Here is a 19,524-nt window from a genome sequence, read left to right on the forward strand (position 1 = left end):
AAATAAAATAAAGTTATGTGCTCTGTCCATTGTGCTCTCTAAAATGTCTGTTCCATAAATAACAAACTTGCTTTCATCTTAAGTCCTTTCCTTTATATCTCTCTTTTACTGAAACTTGATTCTGTCTGGATGACATAGTCTCCATGAAAACACTTTCTAGCACTGGCTATACTTTTACTCATACATTCCTTCCTCCCCTCCCCAAGTCTCTGGTTATGATGTGGAAGTTGGAGTACTTCTGGTTTCTTATTGATACCTACAACTTCTACCTCTACCACTATTACTTAGCTTTGAGATTTACTCAATCCACAGTCATCATCCAATCAAGACTCCAGTTGTTTATTGACCTCTAGGACACTCCCCACCTTTCTTCAATGAATTCAATACCTAGGCCCATAGTTTTTCTCTCCTCCTCAATTTCTGCCCTCATTCTAGGAGACCTCAATTTACATATTGATATTCCCTTAGATTCAAGGACCTCATAGTTCTTCATCTTACTAATTTCATGTGATTTAGTCTTCCACCCCAACTCAGCCACACACAGAGAGTTGTGTAAAGATGGTAAAAATCTTTGATTTTACCATCATCCACAAATGATCCATTCTTAATAAACTCTAAAATTTTCTTATCTGATCACAATATATTGCCATTCTATTTTCCCCTTCTGATTGTAACCTCAAACCTTGTTCCTCATCCACAATGTGACTTCTAGTCCCTAATATCTTTGGATCCTTTCTAGGCCATTATCCTAATTAAATATACCCTCCTGCTTTCCACATTTTGACCTCTTGGTGAATCAGTTCCTCTTCTCTCAAGTTCCTCACCCCTTATTCTATCTCTAATCTTGCCTTGCCAAACTTCAGCCTTTAGATCACTCCCACCATTTGCTGCCTTTACTACACATGTGCTGATGAATGAAACTGGAGAAAATCATGAAACTGTGGTAATGGAGTTCACTGCCCTCAGTTCTTAAAGGCAATCCTTTTACATCTCCCTAAGTGATTCTCAACTGGTATTCATGGTGGAAAGCACATCATTTGGGGTTTGAGCCAATGGCATTAGAAAATCATACCTTAACCCTTCAGGGGTACCCCTAGAAAACCATAGAAACTATCAAGAAGAAAGAGCACTTCTGTGGGTACTTGACTCATTAATAGAAGTATAAGTTGGAATACTGATCCCCAGAGTTACAATATAGGCTAAAAAATAAGAATATTGTCTGGCACATTCAGGAACTAGAGAGAGAACTTTCAATTCAGGACAAGAAAATAAAAACCGAGGGGTAATATAATAATAATCTGGTAATAGCACAAGTGAATAGGGATTCCGATGAAGCTGAGAATCACAAGGAGCAAGATAAAATATCACAAGGAGCAAGTCTCTGACCCAAAGGTTTTGCCAGAAGATGTGTCACTTTGCTTTAAGATATGAGATTAAGAATGGACTTGCAGATGAAACTTGGGAATTGATGGGAGGAAAGTGAAAGTCTTATTCCATTATTGCCCTCCATAATGTGATTTCCTTCACAGTGGGGAGCAGATAGTATGCTGGCTTTCACCACCAGGAAACTGGATTGGTTGCAGAAGTTTAAACAGAAAATTTGATGAGTCTCTGGAGCACTGGGTTACTAAAGGCCATCCAAAGAAAGCTATGTATAGATCATATGGTCAGCAAAGTTCCATTGGCTTGGAGAGTGCTCAGAAGATTTAATTTTACCAAGTCAGTTAAATCACTCCAAATGGAAATAGTTCTTCATCCCTTTTTAAATTGGTAAGATGGCTCCATAAAGATGAATTCTCATTGGATCCAGTTTCTTTATAGGTATCTGCAAAGGAGAAGATGAAGTTCCTAAAAGAGTTGGATAGATTATAACCATGCACTGTTATTCCTTCCCCTGCCTCCCACTCTTACCATATTTTAGGACCGACCTACTTAGGGCAACCAGACTTTTAGTTATTGTGTTCCCCTTACATACAACAACATATAGGCAGACCAACTGGTAAAATTTGAACCAGGCAGCAGTGGCAATCAAGGTTCACATCTCTAGGTGAAAGTAAGGGCTCTGGGAGGGAGGTTTAGATCTGTTTTCTGAAATATGAGGTTGATAATAAAATAATCACCAACCTAACAAGGATTTTAATAAAACTGTACTTTGAAATGCAACATAAAAGCAGTAAGTTCCCTTCACCCCTACCCAAGTAGAGTCATACCTTAAAGCTTCCATTCTATTTGAATACAAAGCGCAACTTAACTATTGACAACCAAAGAACTGCATCATTCCGGTATGCCACCATTAGTTCCATTTTGGTACCCTGGTTTCCAAATTTGATTTTAGAAGGAAAACTACCTAAGACTATGGGCAACATGAACTTTTGGGAGTTGTAACCTATAAGGACCCCTTCAGACCTTCTATACAATTTTTGTGATTTGAGCCAAATGGAAATCCTTGGATTTAGCTTATCTATTACTGAGCTCTCAATGTTATGATGCCATGTCATACAATCAATCACCTTTCATATTGCCACTACATGATGAAAGATGGCTCCTCTAACAATATAGTTGGGATACATCATACTTTTTCATTGGAAATAGTATATTCAAAATATACAAAGGTTGTGACTCTTCTGGAGGCTTAGGCCACTAGTATTAACTTCAACATTCTGCCTTCTCCTGACTTTGGAGTAATTTTCAATTCCTCAACCTCACTTGACCCCTATTTAACAACCGGTTGCAAATCTTATCAATTCTACCTATAAAGTTCTAATTTATTCCCTCTTTTTCTCTATTTGAATGGCTATCACTTTAGCTCAGGCCTTTATCAGCTTTGATTTGGACTAGCCTAATGGGCCTCATTTATGAGGACCTTTTTCTTGACTGATTGACAATCTGGATATGGAATCACATGATCTAACTAAAAACTAAGCAGTTATTTCTGCCTACTTTTGTTCCTCATGCCAATCATTGTGCCCGATTAAACTACATGACTTTCAAATTTGCCTTCAACTGACACTGGTCCTTCTGAGCAAATGATTTCCCTTCTCCTAATTAACAGCTTCATTATAATGCCCCTGAATACCCAAGGTCAGGTTTTCTACATCTCAGAAGCTATGTTTTTGAAGAGTCAATGTCACACTAGAAAGAGGAAGTGCATTCCAGCCCAGAATTTTCTTGGATAGGGGACAGCTGGGTAGTTCAGTGGATTGAGAGGTTCTTCATATGCCCACAATTATGGTTGTCTAGAATAGTAGTCTCAAAGCTATATAAGTATGAGAAAGCTCTCTTGAAGAACTTTAGGACCTTTCTACCAAGTGGTAGAATATGAAAAGATTAATATCTACCAAGGTTTCATATCTTTCCTTCCCATTTATAAATTAAGCTAATTCTTTCTCTCAAAAGACACAGACATTGGTCCAAGGAGTTAAAGCTAAATTGACATTATCATACACGTATAACCCAGTGGAATTGCTGTGGGAGGGGGAGGGAAGAATGGAGGAAGACAACATGGATCATGTAACTTTGGAAAACTTATATGTAAATTTGTTATTGGAATAAAATAAATATAAAAATAAATAAATTGACATTGTCATTGAATATGGCTTCCTGGCCATCTTTGGCAAAAAAGAAGCTTATCCATATTCAAGGTCCTTAATATTTGAGGGATGTCCCCAGTTCCAGTCACCACATCTTGCCCTGATGTCTAGACAAACCCGTTTCCGTTATGGACTGGGGTGGTGGTGGTGAAGGGATAGGAGTTGGGAAATTGTGAGAAGAGGGATGGTAGTAATGGTTTCCATACCTAAGCTAACTACTGTATGCTACTATACTAGGACCAAATAAACCTGTTCTTAACTGTTGAATGATCTGAGTATATAATTTCATTCTAATATTGAACATACATTTCCAGGGTAAATGAATTGGAGAAAGGAGAAACATGAAAGAGACCAATTAGAAAACTAAGGGCCTGAATTAGGATGGTAACCATGGAAGTAAATTTAAAAATGGATAGATTTGAGACATGGTGTGAATGAAGAATTGACAAAATTTGGCAACTAATTAGATAAGTTAAGGAAGGGAGAGGGAGAGTGAAGAGCCAATGATTACTGAAAAGTTGCACTTCTGAGCGGTTGAAAGAATAGTGATTGATTCATAGAAATAGAGAAGTTCAGAAGGACAAAGATAATGAATACTATAGTGAACCTTCAGAAATTGAAATTCCTATAGGACATAAAACCAATATGACAGTTTTAACAAGAACTCATGAGAAAGACTATGAATGGATATAAACTTCTGGTAGTTATCTCTATAGAGAGATTTAAAAATACAGGAGTTAATATGTGTATGTGTCAGGCACTGTACTAAATGCTGAAACAAAGGAGGTAAAATATATGGCCTTTGCCTTCAAGGAGCTCACATTCTAATGCACAAGATAGCATAGAAACAACTATGTACATGCATATTACATTACATGTATGTACATGTATGTACATTACATAGGGAAGCCAGATGTAAAGAGAGCGTAGCAGGTATGGTAGTGGGGGGAGAGGACAGCCAGTGAAAAAGCAGAGTAGGGAGACAGAGTTTCATATTTGAGGAAAAGTAAGACTAGTATTACTACATCTTAGAAAATATGACGATTCAAAAAATAGGAAAGGACGAGGTTGTAAAGGTCTTCAAAAGCTAAATAGATCATTTTCTATTTTATCCTGAAGGTAAAAGGAAGTCACTGTAGTTTATTATATTAGGGGGTTTAAGATTTTGAGTGATAATGCATGTATAACCCAGTGGAATTGCTTGTCAGCTCCCAGTGGCAGAGGGCTACTGATCACTGTTGGATGTTCCTTGGCTTTAATTTCCACTGCCTTCAGTTTTAAGCTCAATTTAAGTCCTTGTTTAGGGTATTGCTATACATCTTTTAGGAAAAAAAAAACCAGGTACCCTTGAATCACTATAAATGCCCACTGTTTTGTCCCCATAGAGAGTCTTGACTACGAGACATTCCATCTTTTACACATGAGATTTTCATAAAAGCAAGATTTTCTAGTGAGCTAATGCTCTTAAACTTTGCTTTTTTCTTTCTACAACTCTATGTTAAAGGGCTTGATCCTCTCCATTAGAAACTTTATTCTAGCTAATGGTGACTGTCCAACACACTTCTAAAATTTTCATGTCTCCAGACTAATCTGTAGACACAAAATAATAAAAATAATTTTATGCCTAATGATGACTAATTCTGGGTTTTTTAATTCCCCAGTTTTTAGAATTTTCTGCTATTCACAAATGTAAAGGTATGTGTGTAAGTGGATGGGAAGAGTGGATATAGAGGTAATATATACTAAAGGGGAAAAATTTCAATGCTCAGTAGCACTCCATATAAATTCTGTCACTTAACGTCTGAAAGGGTCACATTATTATATATTAATGTCAAAAGCACATGATAAAGTTTTTCATTAATGCTTATGTTATTACATTAAGAACAGATTAACCTAAATAATAATAATAATAAAAATAATTTTAATTCAGAGGGTACTTATTCTTCTAAAAACTCATACATTTAACAAAGAATTCAATATTTTTAAAAATCTAACACTTACTGTATACATGTAAACATTCCTAAAGGAGAAAATAATACAGAGGAAAGAATGCTAGAGACTTGAGATTGAATTCAGTTCTGATAATATGTAGTTTTCTCCTTGGGTCTTAAGTTTTGTCATCTGTAAAATGAAAAAGTTGGACAAATTTTACTTCCAACTCTAAATATATAATCCTATGATCAAAGAAACCAAAGAAATAAATTATAATTAGATGAAACTGTCATTGAGGCCATGTGTATACATGCTTAGTGGGACTCTGAAAATAATAATATTTAGTCATTAAGAATCACCATGGGGACAACTAGGTGGCTCAGTGGATTGAGAGCCGGGCCTGGAGCCAGGAGGACCTGGGTTCAGATATGGCCTCAGATACTTCCTAGCTATCATGGGATAGTCCTGGGAAAGTTGCTTAACTCCAGTTGCTTAGCTCTTGCTTTTCTTTTCTGTCTTAGAATACTAAGACAGAAGATAAGGTTTTTTTTTTAAAAAGAATCACTATGACTTATTTATACTGGAACCTAAGTGAGAGAAATCTAGAAATACTAGGTTGATCATATGGCTATTCCTTACACAAAAGACCTAAAAGGGCATTGCCATCTTACAGTTATGAAAATGCTTTCTAACCAGAGGACCAAGGGCATCTATTAAAGCTTGCTGGATAATGGTAAGAGAAAGGATGGGAAGGAAGACTAGAAAGTTCTTGGAAACAGAAAATGTGGGTTCAAGTCTTGGCTAGGTCATTTAATAGCAATGTGATCTGAGCAAGTCATTCAAACTCTTAGAACTTTGGTTTCCCTATCTATAAAAAAGGGTATAAAAATAGTTGTGATGCAGGAATGTTATATGCATCAAATAAAATAATGTATATAAAAGAACTTGAAGACCATAAAGCATGATGTTTATTTGTCATGTGTTATTATTATTAATGAAATAATAACACTTCACATGTCTTTAGCACATTTGACCTTAAGTAACTTTTTTTCCATTTTATTTTCAACAGAACTGTGAGATGAACATGATAGTTATAATTCTTATTTTCCAAACATGGAAAATAATGCAAAAGAAGGTTAAATCACTTGTCCAAGAACAACCTGTAAGCTAGTTACAAAACCCAAGTCTTAAAGGATTTGGAACTGGAAGAAACCTTAGAAGTCATCTAGTCATCTAGTGCAAGTCTCTCATTTTAACAGATGAACAACACTCAGAGAAGTATTTCAATTCCTTAAGATCATCTAAGCAGCAGAAGTGGAATTTAAGCCCAAGTCCTCTGATAACAAATACAGCATGCTTTTCATTGTTTAGTCTTTCCACTACCCTATGTTTAGTAGCTAAGAAATGTTGGCAATATAAACAAATTAACACACAAACTAACAAACAAAAAACCACCATTGAGATTAAAGTAATAATAATAATAATAGTAATAGAAATAATACCACCTCCTAAATTAGAACCCAGAAGATTATATTGCATTACTAAATTGTGTGCTCCATGTGAGAAGGGACTATCTTATTTAATCTTTGCAACTTCCCCAGAACCTAATATGGTGATCTATATGATAGATGCTTAATAAATACTGAAGTTGGAGCTGATATTGTAATTTGTCCCATGAAGAGGTGTTCTCTAATATGGAAAACCTTACACTAACCTAACCAAACCTAACCTAACTTTTCTCTAGAAGAAAATCTAAGAGTGTAATAATACTGACTCTTTGATGATCTCTGAGAAATAATAGTGGGTATTCAATAATCCATTTCTACTTTTTAATCTCTGTAGAAAGCATCAAAGGACACTTTGAAGTCGGTGAGAAGCTGAATTCTCCCACTCCCTACAGCTTGCAAATCATAGACTGAAGATCAGGTCATGAGCCATGAATAATCTAACACTTAGAAGAATAAATATTTGGACAGACTTCCTTAGGCTAAATGGCAATTATCATGATAAGGCAGTGATTTTTCTCTAACCTACAGTTTTCCTATAATTGGAGTGGGCTAGTCTACAGTTGAATACAAGGTCATGTCTGCTTAGTGGTGAAGGAAGATGACATACCCACACAACCTTGGAGTCCAAATTCTTATCTAAGCTACTTCTTTCACAATTACTCTAACAGAGTATTGGCTTCAGATTGCCAGTCTAACCTCCACATAAGTGATCCAGTGCAACTTTAAAGGAAATAATGAGAGAAATTGTAGAGAGAACTTAAAAGCAGTATTAAGTTGGTAGGATGGCTACAAAAAAACTTGATGTCTAATGGACATTTGCCTTTTTCTCCTTGCTGTCTGGCCGGGAGCCATACAGGAAAATGCGCATCATAGGTTTTCGGGAAAAAATAATACTGTTGTAGGCCTCGGTGGGACCTCCTTTTGAAGCCATCTGGGGAAATGTGCCATGTATTACAGGCTGGGGGGCTGCCAATGAGGAGTAGCTGCCCAGAACTGGCACTGATGTTGTGAGGTGCTCCTTGAAAGTGACATCAGCAGAGAACTTGGCAGGTTTTCTTGACAGGTGGATGATTCCTGGTTTATTGTTGTAATTTGCTTCCCATTTGTTTTCCTGACTAGATTTTTGGTAGTCTAACTGTCTCATTCTTTCTTGTTCAATGAGTCTGTTGACAATTGGGGATGTATAGGTGACATAGGCTGGCCATGGCTCATGCTTGTCAATCAGGTTGAGTGGAAGACCAATGTTGGCTGAAGATCTGTTATGGTGATCTGAAGGCAGATAGTAACCAAGACAGCTTTAGATTAATACACTTTTCTAAGCTTTTGCTAGAATTGGGGCAAATTTAAAATTTTTCTTTGTTACATGAAATAATCGCAAAACTACTAACAAATGAGAGGTAAATGGAAGAAATATTAGGAGCCGCTGCTATGGTTGCTAAAATAATAAAAGAGAAAATCATTCTGGAGTCCAGAATTGATCATATATAGTGGAAGAAATGCTAGATTTGGAGTTGGGAAACTTTTTTATATTAACTTTTACTTTGACATTAAGTGTGTGTGTGTGTGTGTGTGTGTGTGTGTGAGTGTGTGTGTGTATATATATATATATATATACACACATATATACATGTCAATGGAACCATCAAATGCTAGAATTCAAGACATAAATAGCAATAACAAAACATATTGATATTATATATGTATATATGGAACAATACTTTGGATCTAGAGCTAAAAGGGTTATCAGAGAACATTTAGTCTTCATTTTACAGATGAGGAAACTCAGTATTTGGATATTTCAAAAAAATCTGTGATTTAATTGGTTGGAATATTTCCCTCATCAAAATAGATCATAACATAATCATAATCATTTGTTTGGACCCCAGAAGGGAAGTGACTTGTCTAAGATCATGCAGAGACAAGGCTAGAACATAATCCTTTTTTACTCAGGCCAATAGACTGTCTACTACATTGCATTGTTTTCATTTAATACTGATTAGTGTTACAAGTATTTAATATGTTCAATAATAAACCTAATGGAGATAGTTATGAATATTACTTATGTGTAGAGCTTAGAATAATAGACAACCTTATTTATAATGTATTGGAAAAACCCAATTCAAGTAAAATAAAGAAAAATTAAATTCCGGTTCTTTATTGTTAACACATCAGTTTTAGGTTGTATGAAATTCTTTCTTATAGTATTTGTATTTGTATACCATTTGTATTTTTTTGATAATTAAATTGGCAATTTCCCTGATGCAAAGAAAAAAAGAGTTAGCAAATAAGATAACATTAACTCGATATTTTCCTATTTTGAGAGTAGATGGATGAGATTAGAAGATTTTCAATGTTATTTTTAATTTTCTCTTAGAAACATTAGTGTTTCCAACATTCACAAGTAGAATATTTAACCAGAGTTAAAACAGATATCAAAGACACACTCTGCCTTTCAGATTTGTCTTTCCTATTTAAATGGAGGAAATATGCTTCTCCAAGAGTAAAAAGAGAGAAAATTGCTGAGTCATGGTGTATTCTAACATGTATGCACCTAAAAGTTTGGAGAAGGGAATAGGAATGCAAATTTTTCTTTACTTAATTGAAAGATATTACCTGAAGTGCCTTCATTCAGCTATGAGCAAAGTCAATATCAGTGAATAGAACTGATACAAATGTATTAATCTACTGACATGTCCATCTCTTCATAATTTTCTTGTATTTCTATTCCTGAATAATAATGTAAGAGCATAGGAATGAGAAGTCAAGAATCAGAAATTGTTGGAAGATTTAGTATCATTATTGCCATTTTATAAGTGAAGAAAGTTAAGATCATGCATTAATCTCTTATAAAATAAGGATAATAACAACAATTTGCTCGGCTTACTTCACAGGAAAACAATAACACATTAAGTAGTATTTTGCATTGTTATTCTCTTTGATTTCTTTATAAAGCTGCATGAAGCTAATAATGTAAATATTTTCCCATTTTAGAAAGGGTAATAAAACTGTTCTTCAGAAAGGTTGTGTCTCACCAAAATTATGCAAGGGAGTCGTGGAGGAGGAAATTGAAACCAGAGAGAATTGAATCCTGATTCTAAGTTGATTCAGCATCTTTTTCTATCTTTTCCCTAATACCATATTATCTCCCCAAAAAAGAAATGTATTATGAGAATTAAATGATATAATGTATATGAAAGGATTATAAGGCCTATAGATAACAATACATATACATGGCATTTATTGTTAGTATTATTTATATTATTGTATCCTAGGATTTGTACAAGAGTAGACTTCTTTTATGATGTAGATGTTATAGCTAATGTGATATAGATTTTCCCTGACTATAGAAGTATCAATGTAATTTTCATTACTACATACATGGGGAAAATATAATCTGCAATGTAAATGAATATATACATATACATGCATAAATACATGTACATACACATACACATGTATATGTAATACATATTTTGTATGTGTATATGTATTCATACATATGTAAAACCCAAATACCTAGCATCTAGAGCTAGAAAGGTCGTTAGAGACCATTTAGTCAAAACCTTTGATTTTAGAGATGAGAAAATTCAGTACTTAAAATTTAAAAAATTTTTGTGATTTAATTGGTTGGGATATTTCCTCCACCCAAAATAGAACAATCACATTAATAGTTTTGTGTGTTCCTGTGGCAAAAGAAAAATAAAAGGAAGAAAGGAAGAAAGAAAAAGAAAAAGAGAAAAGAAATAAAAAGAAAAGAAAATGAAATGAAATGAAATGCTAATAGCCAACCTTTTGTAAAAAAAGAAGAAAGTAAAAGAACACTGGATTTGGAGTTAGACAACTTGAATTTATATCCCAGCTGAACTTGAATAAAGTTATGGCTCTAAAAACCCAGAACTTATCTGAACTTAATTACCTAGGAAGGCATTTAGATGAGATTTTATTACTAAATTGATGCTAAAATCTCCTTAAAATTGGTAGATAGTGCCAAAGCTTGTGTCCTGCTGCATAGTCTTAGAGAACTCAAGATCATTTCCACAACATGATGAGGCATTAGAGGCACTTTATTTAAGTGATAGTGTAATAAGATGTTTAATATTAAGAGTTTACACTTAACTAAGTATACCCTGTTCAATAATGTTCAACATGAGACCAAGGTCATTTTTCAGTCACTTGAAGAGTTCATTTATATACCCCCAGAACTAGTTGCCTAGTTTGATAGAAACTCACCCATAGTAGTCGAAGTTATTCTGTGTGGACACTCAAGTGGATCTACATGCATTGAAGTAGAGAAGAGTAAACCAAAAATTCAGTGGGTTCAGTTTTCTATGTATGGCTTCTTGAAGAGTTCTGTACAAGCAGCAGCAACTTCTACTCCTAGGTTCCCTGCCAGTCAGGGAGCAGTGTAGAATCACTTCAGGGAGTGAGAGCAACAAGTCAACTTGGATAACTCTGAATTTGCCCTAATGTAGAAAGATGATCTGGAAAAAAAAGGAAAGAGTTGATGAAATTTCATATTTGCATAAGATAACTCTTTTCAACTGATGTTCATATTAAATACCTTCCTAGAAGAACCAAACTATTAATATAGATGTGATCATGCTAAGTACAAAAAGGAGAGTGTGGCTAAAATGAGTCAAAGATTCTCCTCAAAGAATCAAACAATCACAAAAGTAATAGGAAATAGGGGCAGCTGGGTAGCTCAGTGGAGTGAGAGTCAGGCCTAGAGACGGGAGGTCCTAGGTTCAAACCCGGCCTCAGCCACTTCCCAGCTGTGTGACTCTGGGCAAGTCACTTGACCCCCATTGCCCACCCTTACCACTCTTCCACCTATGAGACAATGCACCAAAGTACAAGGGTTTAAAAAAAAAAACTTAAAAAAAAAAAGTAATAGGAAATAGCATTTCATGAAACATTTGGTCATCTGCAAACGTAGTACAAATTAAGTAAAAAACTCATCATGAAACTTTTATGCGCTAACAATATCTGTTGCAGAGGATGAAGAGAGAATGAAATATAATGAAAGAATTTGACAAAATCACCCAAATCTAGTGAACATATATTTTAGAAAATGTTGGTAACGAAGAGGGATAGCCAAAAGCACATGGTTTAGCATATCAAAACATATCCTAACTCACTTGGGGAGACCTCTCATGGACCATGGCTAGTATGAAAGATTTCAAAACAAAGGACCAGGTGGGGAAGAGGAGTGGCAGCTAGGTGACTCAGTGAATAGAAAAAGCCAGACCTTGGGAGAGAGGTCTTGGGTTCAAAATTGGATTCAAGACAATTCCTAGCTGTGTGACCCTGGACACCAAATAATACTAATTATCTAACCTTTACTTTTCTTATGTCTTGGAATGGAAAGACAGAAGGGAAGCATTTTTTGTTTCAGAACAAAACAAAACTAAGAGGAAAGTAAGGAAAGACAGAAACAAGTATTAAGTACCTATTATGAGCCAGGTATTTTATTAAGTGCTATTTAAATATTGATCCTCATAACAACTCTGAGAGACAGGTGCTGTTATCATCATTATATAATTGAGAAAGCTGAGGCAAATTGAAGTTAAGCGACTTGCTTGAGATCACAAGCTACTAAGTGCTAAAGTTTGACTGAACTTAAGTTGAATGTCCTAACCACTGTGCCACTTAGTAGTTAAAAGTGCACTTTACCCAAACCAAACAATACACCATTTATATCTGGAAGCGTATGATATATTCATCTCCAGAGAGTCATGAGGAAGGATTATAAACAAAGAAGAAAAGTGAACATATAAATGATAAAGCAGACTATATCAATTACACAGAACTAAAAAGCTTTTGATTCTTTTATCAGTCTCATTGCCTAAATCATATATCATAATTATTGATGTTCCATAAGGTTCTATCCTAGGTCTTCTTCTCTTCTTCTCCTGCATGCTATCTCTCTTGGTAATTTCAGTAGCTTCTATGGATTTAATTATCATCTCTGTATAGAAGACTAAATATCTATTCCCAGTCTCCTCTCCAAGCTACAACCCTCTATCACTAATTGCCTTTAGAATTTTTCAAATTGAATATTCTAGAGACATCTTGAGCTCAACAAATTTGATACTGAATTCATTATCTTTCCCTCTAAGCCACCTTCTTCCAGTTTTTTGTTTTAGATAAAAACATCATCATATCAAGTTCATAACCTCAGATTATTCTAATCCTAGAATCCTCACTCTCTCAAACCCCATATTGAGTTGCCAAATGTTGTCATTTTTACCTTCACATCTTTTGTGTTTGTTCTCCTCTCTCCAGATATTATATATATATGTGTGTGTATATATATATGTGTATATGTATATATATATATATATGTGTGTATATATATATATGTATATATATATATATATATATATATACTACTTTAGGTTGTTTCTGCATTCTTCCTAAGGGCTCCCTACCATGCCTGATGGTCTGTGCCTACATTAAAGTCACCCAGGTTTATGTTTGTCCTCTTTTGGCATATTGATGATGAAAGGTTCTTCAGCTCTCCATAAAATTTTTCTTTGACCTCATCAAGATTCATTATGGTAGGAGCAAATACACTGATGATGGTGGTGGTAATAGTTTCCTGAAAGTGGCAGGTGCATAAGCCTGTCATTCCCTCATTTTAGGAAAGGTATATGGGCTTGTTGACTAGATTGTATTATCTATGCCTACTTCACAGCATTCCTCCATGTTGACCAGTCCAGAAAAACTTGTAGCTAGCTCCATCTTCTGTAAATTGGCCTTCATTTGCCAGCCTTCTTTCAGTTGGGGTTGCTATTTGGATGTAACACCTGCTGAGTTCTTTTGCAATAAGAGTTATTTGTCTTTCAGGTCTACTACATTTTTGTTGTGTATAAGCATTCACAAATTCTAAGTGCCAATAGTAAATAGAATTGACTTCAAAAAGTATTTACACAATTTTTTTAGGAAATTAAAGTAGTAGTCTTTACTTTACCTACCTTTAGTATTTTAGAATCAAATCTAGATTATTAATGTAGAAGGCAGAAGAGTGATAAGGGCAAGGGAATGGTGCTTAAGTGACTTGCCCACAGTCACACAGCTAAGAAGTGTCTGAGGCCAGATTTGAACCCCAAACCTCCCTTCTTTGGGCCTGGTTCTCAATCCACTGAGCCACCTAGCAGCCTCTCCATTTATCTTTATGTATCAGCTACAGGGTAGGAATCCTGTCTACCAGGGCTAATTAAGTTAGGTGGAGCAGAGAATTTTCAGGGCATATTTTCTTGCCCCTTCCTCCAAAAGTAAACAGTGCAGTCCTTTATAAAAGACTGCTCAGAGAGTTAGGGGGCTGCTGAATCCCAGTGCTGCTTCAGTCCCATGACAAGATGACCCTATACCCTGGGTCACCAGTGTGCAGGATTGTGACTACAGCCCCCAGCATATCTACATCTGCTGCTTCATCACTTGCTTGCATTACAGAACTTTGAGGTAGGAGTAAAATAATAAAATAGTTAAATGTAAAATAGTATGGATTGCTTTCAACTTTTAAAAATTTAAGTTGATTGTTTAGTTTCTTTAGGCAGCTTACTTTTTTCATATGGGCAGCGGGTATGTAAATAATACACTGGGCCTAGAGTCAAATCCATCTAAGTTTTTAAACCTAAGAAACTTAGTAACTATGTGATCTTGGGCAATCCATTTAACCTCCATATGTCTCAGTTATCTCAAGTGTAAAATGGAAATAATAATAGCACCTACTTTAAAGGCCTGTTTTAAGGTTCAAATAAGATCCTATTTTAAAGGTATTTTGAATACTTCTTAGCACAGTATAGGTTCTGTAAAAAGTTTTTCCTTCCCTTTCTTCAATAGATCCTGTTTCAGTTCTAAAAATTTCCTTCTTGAAAGCCTCTTCATACCTCTTATGATGACTTCTTTAGAATTTTAAGTCATAGAATCTGGCTTATCATTTCTCTAAACCTTTATCTCCTATTATTACAAATGATAGAATGAAGGAGTAATTTTTTCCCATATTTTCACCCCCAAAATCAGTTCTTCATCATATGATGTCTAGATATATAGACATATGTCTAGACATAATCATAGCAGGTGTCTAGATAATTGCAGTTCTCCAGAATGCTACTAGTTTCATCTTATGATATGTTTCTAGTACTTATCTATTTCTTTTATCTTTCTATTACTGATATCTTCTCATATCATATTTCTTCTCTTTCTCCCTCTGTTGATAATCATCTAAAATCTTTTTTACCGTTTCTTCTAGGTCTTGAATTTTCTCACATGAATAGAACAAGAAAGATTAAAATTTAAAAATACTAGAATACAACTGTCAAAATTAAAATGGTGGATTTTTTAAAATTGATAAGGCAAAGAAAATAGAGATAATAGGATGAAAATTTTATTTCAAGGTAAAATTATTTATTGTTAAAGTATATTTATACAGATAGGAGTAAGGATGTATTATTAAATATATTTCCTTGTAATCACCTATTCAGGAATTGTATTTTTCAGGTTTTTTTTAAACCCTTAACTTCTGTGTATTGACTAATAGGTGGAAGAGTGGTAAGGGTAGGCAATGGGGGTCAAGTGACTTGCTCAGGGTCACACAAGTGTCTGAGGCCAGATTTGAACCTAGGACCTCCTGTCTCTTGGCCTTGCTCTCAACCCACTGAGCTACCCAGATGCCCCCTATTTCTCAGGTTTTTGTCACACTTTTGTCACAAACAGGTTTTTTTGTTGTTTGTTTTTTCGCAAATGAAGGCTACATTTGTAGTCTGTTCTGACATTTCGTGGTGTCACAAATGTGGAACATTTTGACCAGAGGAGCAAAGGGTCTTCAACCTTGATTACTGCAACTTCTAATTGCCATGTTAACAATCTCTATTAACCTCCTCACTTACCTTTTGGGTGTATTCTCAAAGGTTAATGTTAGAATTACAAATTTTTAAATATTTTATCCAATGGTTGATGAGGATAATATCTAGAACATTGGAGAAAACATGAATAATATACCATCTCATGCTTGCTGCTTTCACTGAGTAAACACCATGCCATTTTGGTCAAAAACACTGACCTACCTTATTTATTTTTGTTGTAAAATAGGAAGTATCTGACTGTTGCTTTAGGTTGTCCTCAGCTGGAATCTGGACATCTGGTTAGAGGGTAGTTTGTTCTCTTATACTGGGATGAAGTCAGGGTCACTGTTGGCTTCTCTGAAGATTTCAAAACCAGAGTTTCATGCAGGGACCAATATGTTACTTCTTGAGGTTTTATAGAGTTCTGATGAATAGTCCCAACTTTGCTTTGCAGAGACCAAGAGATGTAAAATAATTGTTGTAAGTTATATTGAAGACTTTGTTGAATAGTGGTTTCATGAGCTCCAACACACCTGCTAGTACACTGTTATCATTGCTTATAATATCTTTTCCCCAAGTAAGTGAATTCATTGTTTTTAGTGTTTATTGCCAGCCAAAAACTCCAGCCAAATTTGTCTGGCATGTTTGGCATATATTGAATAAATTTACATTATGTCTTGCAAGCCAGAAATTACTCATTGACCATGAGGAATAAATGCCTTCTAACAATTTCCAAGGTTAAGATGCTAGAAGAAACATATCCTAAGATAGATTTAGCTTCCTTTCAGTTCTGGGGTCAAAGCACAGGAATAGGAATTAATTACATGGCATGGTTTTACTGACAGAGGACACTCCCAGGAGCTATTCTATATACTTTTTCATGGGTAGGTTTCTTCCATTGATAATGCCACAAGTAACAATAAAGACCAATATGTTTTTCTAATTAATCTAATACAATTGACCAGTAAGTATTACCTATTTTAATTAACCCTCAGTATTTGCATATTTTTGAATGTTGGCTCACTAAATAAAATTCAAAAAGGAAACAGGCCTTTGCTTAAAGATACAGTTTGTAAAATACATAATATGGCAAGATCAATGTTATAAAATTTAGTTGTTGCTAGTTTTCTCACACTTCTTGACAAGCAGATGCTTATTGAGAAGAAACATTTTTACTTTTCAGACATTTTGGCTCTTCATCTTTTTTTGTGAATTTTAGATCTTTATAAACAATGAGAACTGCTTAATTTTGTTCAAATTGTCAGTTATAGGAGGAATTTTATTAATGTATCATTGGGCTCAGATGAGGAATACTTTTTTCCTACCTCATACATTTCAATATTGTTTACATCAGTGGTGTCATACTCAAATAGAAAATGGTATGTGTATCCATGCATAATGATCTCTGATGTTTGCATATTGATTTAGTTTTAAAATGTAATGTTATCTATATTTTATTGTATTTTTATTAAATATTTCCCAATTACTTTTAAATCTGATTAGGTCTACTCTCAGGACCTGTTTGATACCCGATTTATATTATTGAATTCACTACCATTTCACCATTACATACCAGTTCACCATTAGATGAATTGAATGGGATATTTCTTATGAGTTCTAAAATCTTTATCAGAGAATCTCTTGGACATTTTATCAGTAAGGATATAAATGAAGCTATGTCATGACAGCCAGGCTATGAATTCTAAATATCAGGAAAAAACAATTATAAAAATTGTGAAAACTACAAGCAAAGATAAAAATTTATTTTACTCTACAAATATATCATTCAGAAAATTTTAATGATGTTTTAAGGGATAAATGATCCGAGAATCAAAATCTAATCCTTATAGAACCATGTTTTCTGTTATTAGAAAAGTCTTTAGAATGTTAAGGGACACTGATAAAAAAAAGTTGCAGAAAAAGTTATGAAGTAGTCTTTTCAAATTTCAAGGGTCTAAAAATGTTTTTGCATATATATATGTATATACATATACATATATATATTTCATTCTACTACTTCGCCTCACCCTCCATTATCTATTCTATTCCTTTCACTAGCATAGTAACAGAGTCCTGCTCCAGTACAAGTCCCATCCAATGTCACATTGGTTAGTTAAATTAGTGTATAATACCAAATAGGATTTATAACAGGAATGCAGAAATGGTTTATAACAGGAATACTATCAACAAAATTGACTATATTAATAACAAAAGTAATACAAATCACATGATTATATAGATGCAAAAAAACTGATAAAATATAACACTCATTCCTACTATAACTACTGAAAAACATAGGTTTTTCTTAAAATGGCATGAAGAACTTTCAGCAAACATTAGTTGTAATGGGGAGAAACTAGAAGCTTTTTTGATAAGATTAGGAGTGAAACAAGGATGCCCATTATCACCAATATTATTTTATATAGTATTAGAAACACTAATAAGAACAATAAGATAAGAAAAAGAAACTGAAGGAATCAGAATAGGTGAAAAGGTAATAAAACTTTTGTAGACTATCCTAGAGTAGAGTAGAAAATCTTAAGAGTTTCAACTAAAAAAAAGATATCAAAATAATTTTAGTAAAGTCAGGATATAAAATAAACCCACATAAATCATCAGCATTTTTATATATTACTAACAAAGTCCTGCAAGAAAAGATAGAAAGAGAACTCCATTTAAAGTGAACATAGACAGAATAAAATACCTAAGAGTATACCTGACAAAACAAACCCAGGAACTACATAAATATCATCATGAAATACTTTTTTATACAAATAAAGTTAGATCTAAACAATTGGAGAAATATTACTTGTTCATGGATAGGCAGAGCTGATATAGTTAGAATGACAATTCTATCTAACTAATCTACTTGTTTAATGCCAATCTAATAAAATTAACAAAAAATATTTTGTAGAGCAAGAAAAATAGTAAAATTCATTTGGAAGAACAAAAGATCAAGAATATAGAAAGAATTAATGAAAAAAAGTAAAGGAGTAAGTTTTAGCAGTACCAGATTTAAAAATGTATTATTAAAGTAGTAATTATCAAATTATAGGTGTGATAAGCATGTCCTCTAGGAATTCATCTAAGATAATGAAGTGGCACAAATGTGTGCTCTTGAATAGAACTCTGATCTCCTACTTCATTATTTCACTCTAAGTTGATTCATTCATCCAACCTCTACTTCTTCTAAGAGATCAGGAGTTCTCAGGTGGGCAGCCATTGTTACAAACTCATTCTCTCAGGGTTGAGGCTACACAACTACAAAGCCTCTAGTAGTTACTATCTAACAAACTAGCCAACCAAATTCATTCCACTTTTCATTGGAAATATTTACCAAGCGAAACAAGAATAACAACATAATATCTATAAACTAGGGCTACACTCTCCAAGCATGACACATTGGTCATGGGAAAGAATAGGCATGCACCCACAGAGTTATAGCAGGTAGGCACAAGTATAGAGGATACATGTACTGGGGGCAACTATCAGCTCTAAACTTCAGGCCTTGAAGAGCTTTTCATTCCTTACGAGCAATCTGCATAACTATTTTCACTGATGAATAAAGTCTACTTGACTAAAGCTAGGGGATTCTTAATAATTCTCCTGCCAAGAAGGGTCACTTACTTATTGGCTTGGACAACTCCT

At 34.3% G+C, this 19,524-nt stretch overlaps 1 protein-coding gene across 1 annotated transcript; it reads right to left on the reverse strand.

Annotated features, from left to right (window-relative positions):
- Positions 1 to 1,762: 1,762 nt before the first annotated feature.
- On the reverse strand, positions 1,763 to 11,312 carry CDRT4 (CMT1A duplicated region transcript 4). The gene is made up of 3 exons (XM_044673824.1): positions 11,261 to 11,312; positions 7,851 to 8,299; positions 1,763 to 1,825 (listed from the first exon to the last, which is right to left on the reverse strand). The coding sequence occupies exons 1-3, from the start codon at positions 11,310 to 11,312 to the stop codon at positions 1,763 to 1,765; spliced, it is 564 nt and encodes a 187-aa protein (XP_044529759.1).
- Positions 11,313 to 19,524: the final 8,212 nt, after the last annotated feature.

This window comes from Gracilinanus agilis, chromosome 4 (genome assembly GCF_016433145.1).
Source record: "Gracilinanus agilis isolate LMUSP501 chromosome 4, AgileGrace, whole genome shotgun sequence".
Classification (NCBI taxonomy): Eukaryota; Metazoa; Chordata; class Mammalia; order Didelphimorphia; family Didelphidae; genus Gracilinanus; species Gracilinanus agilis.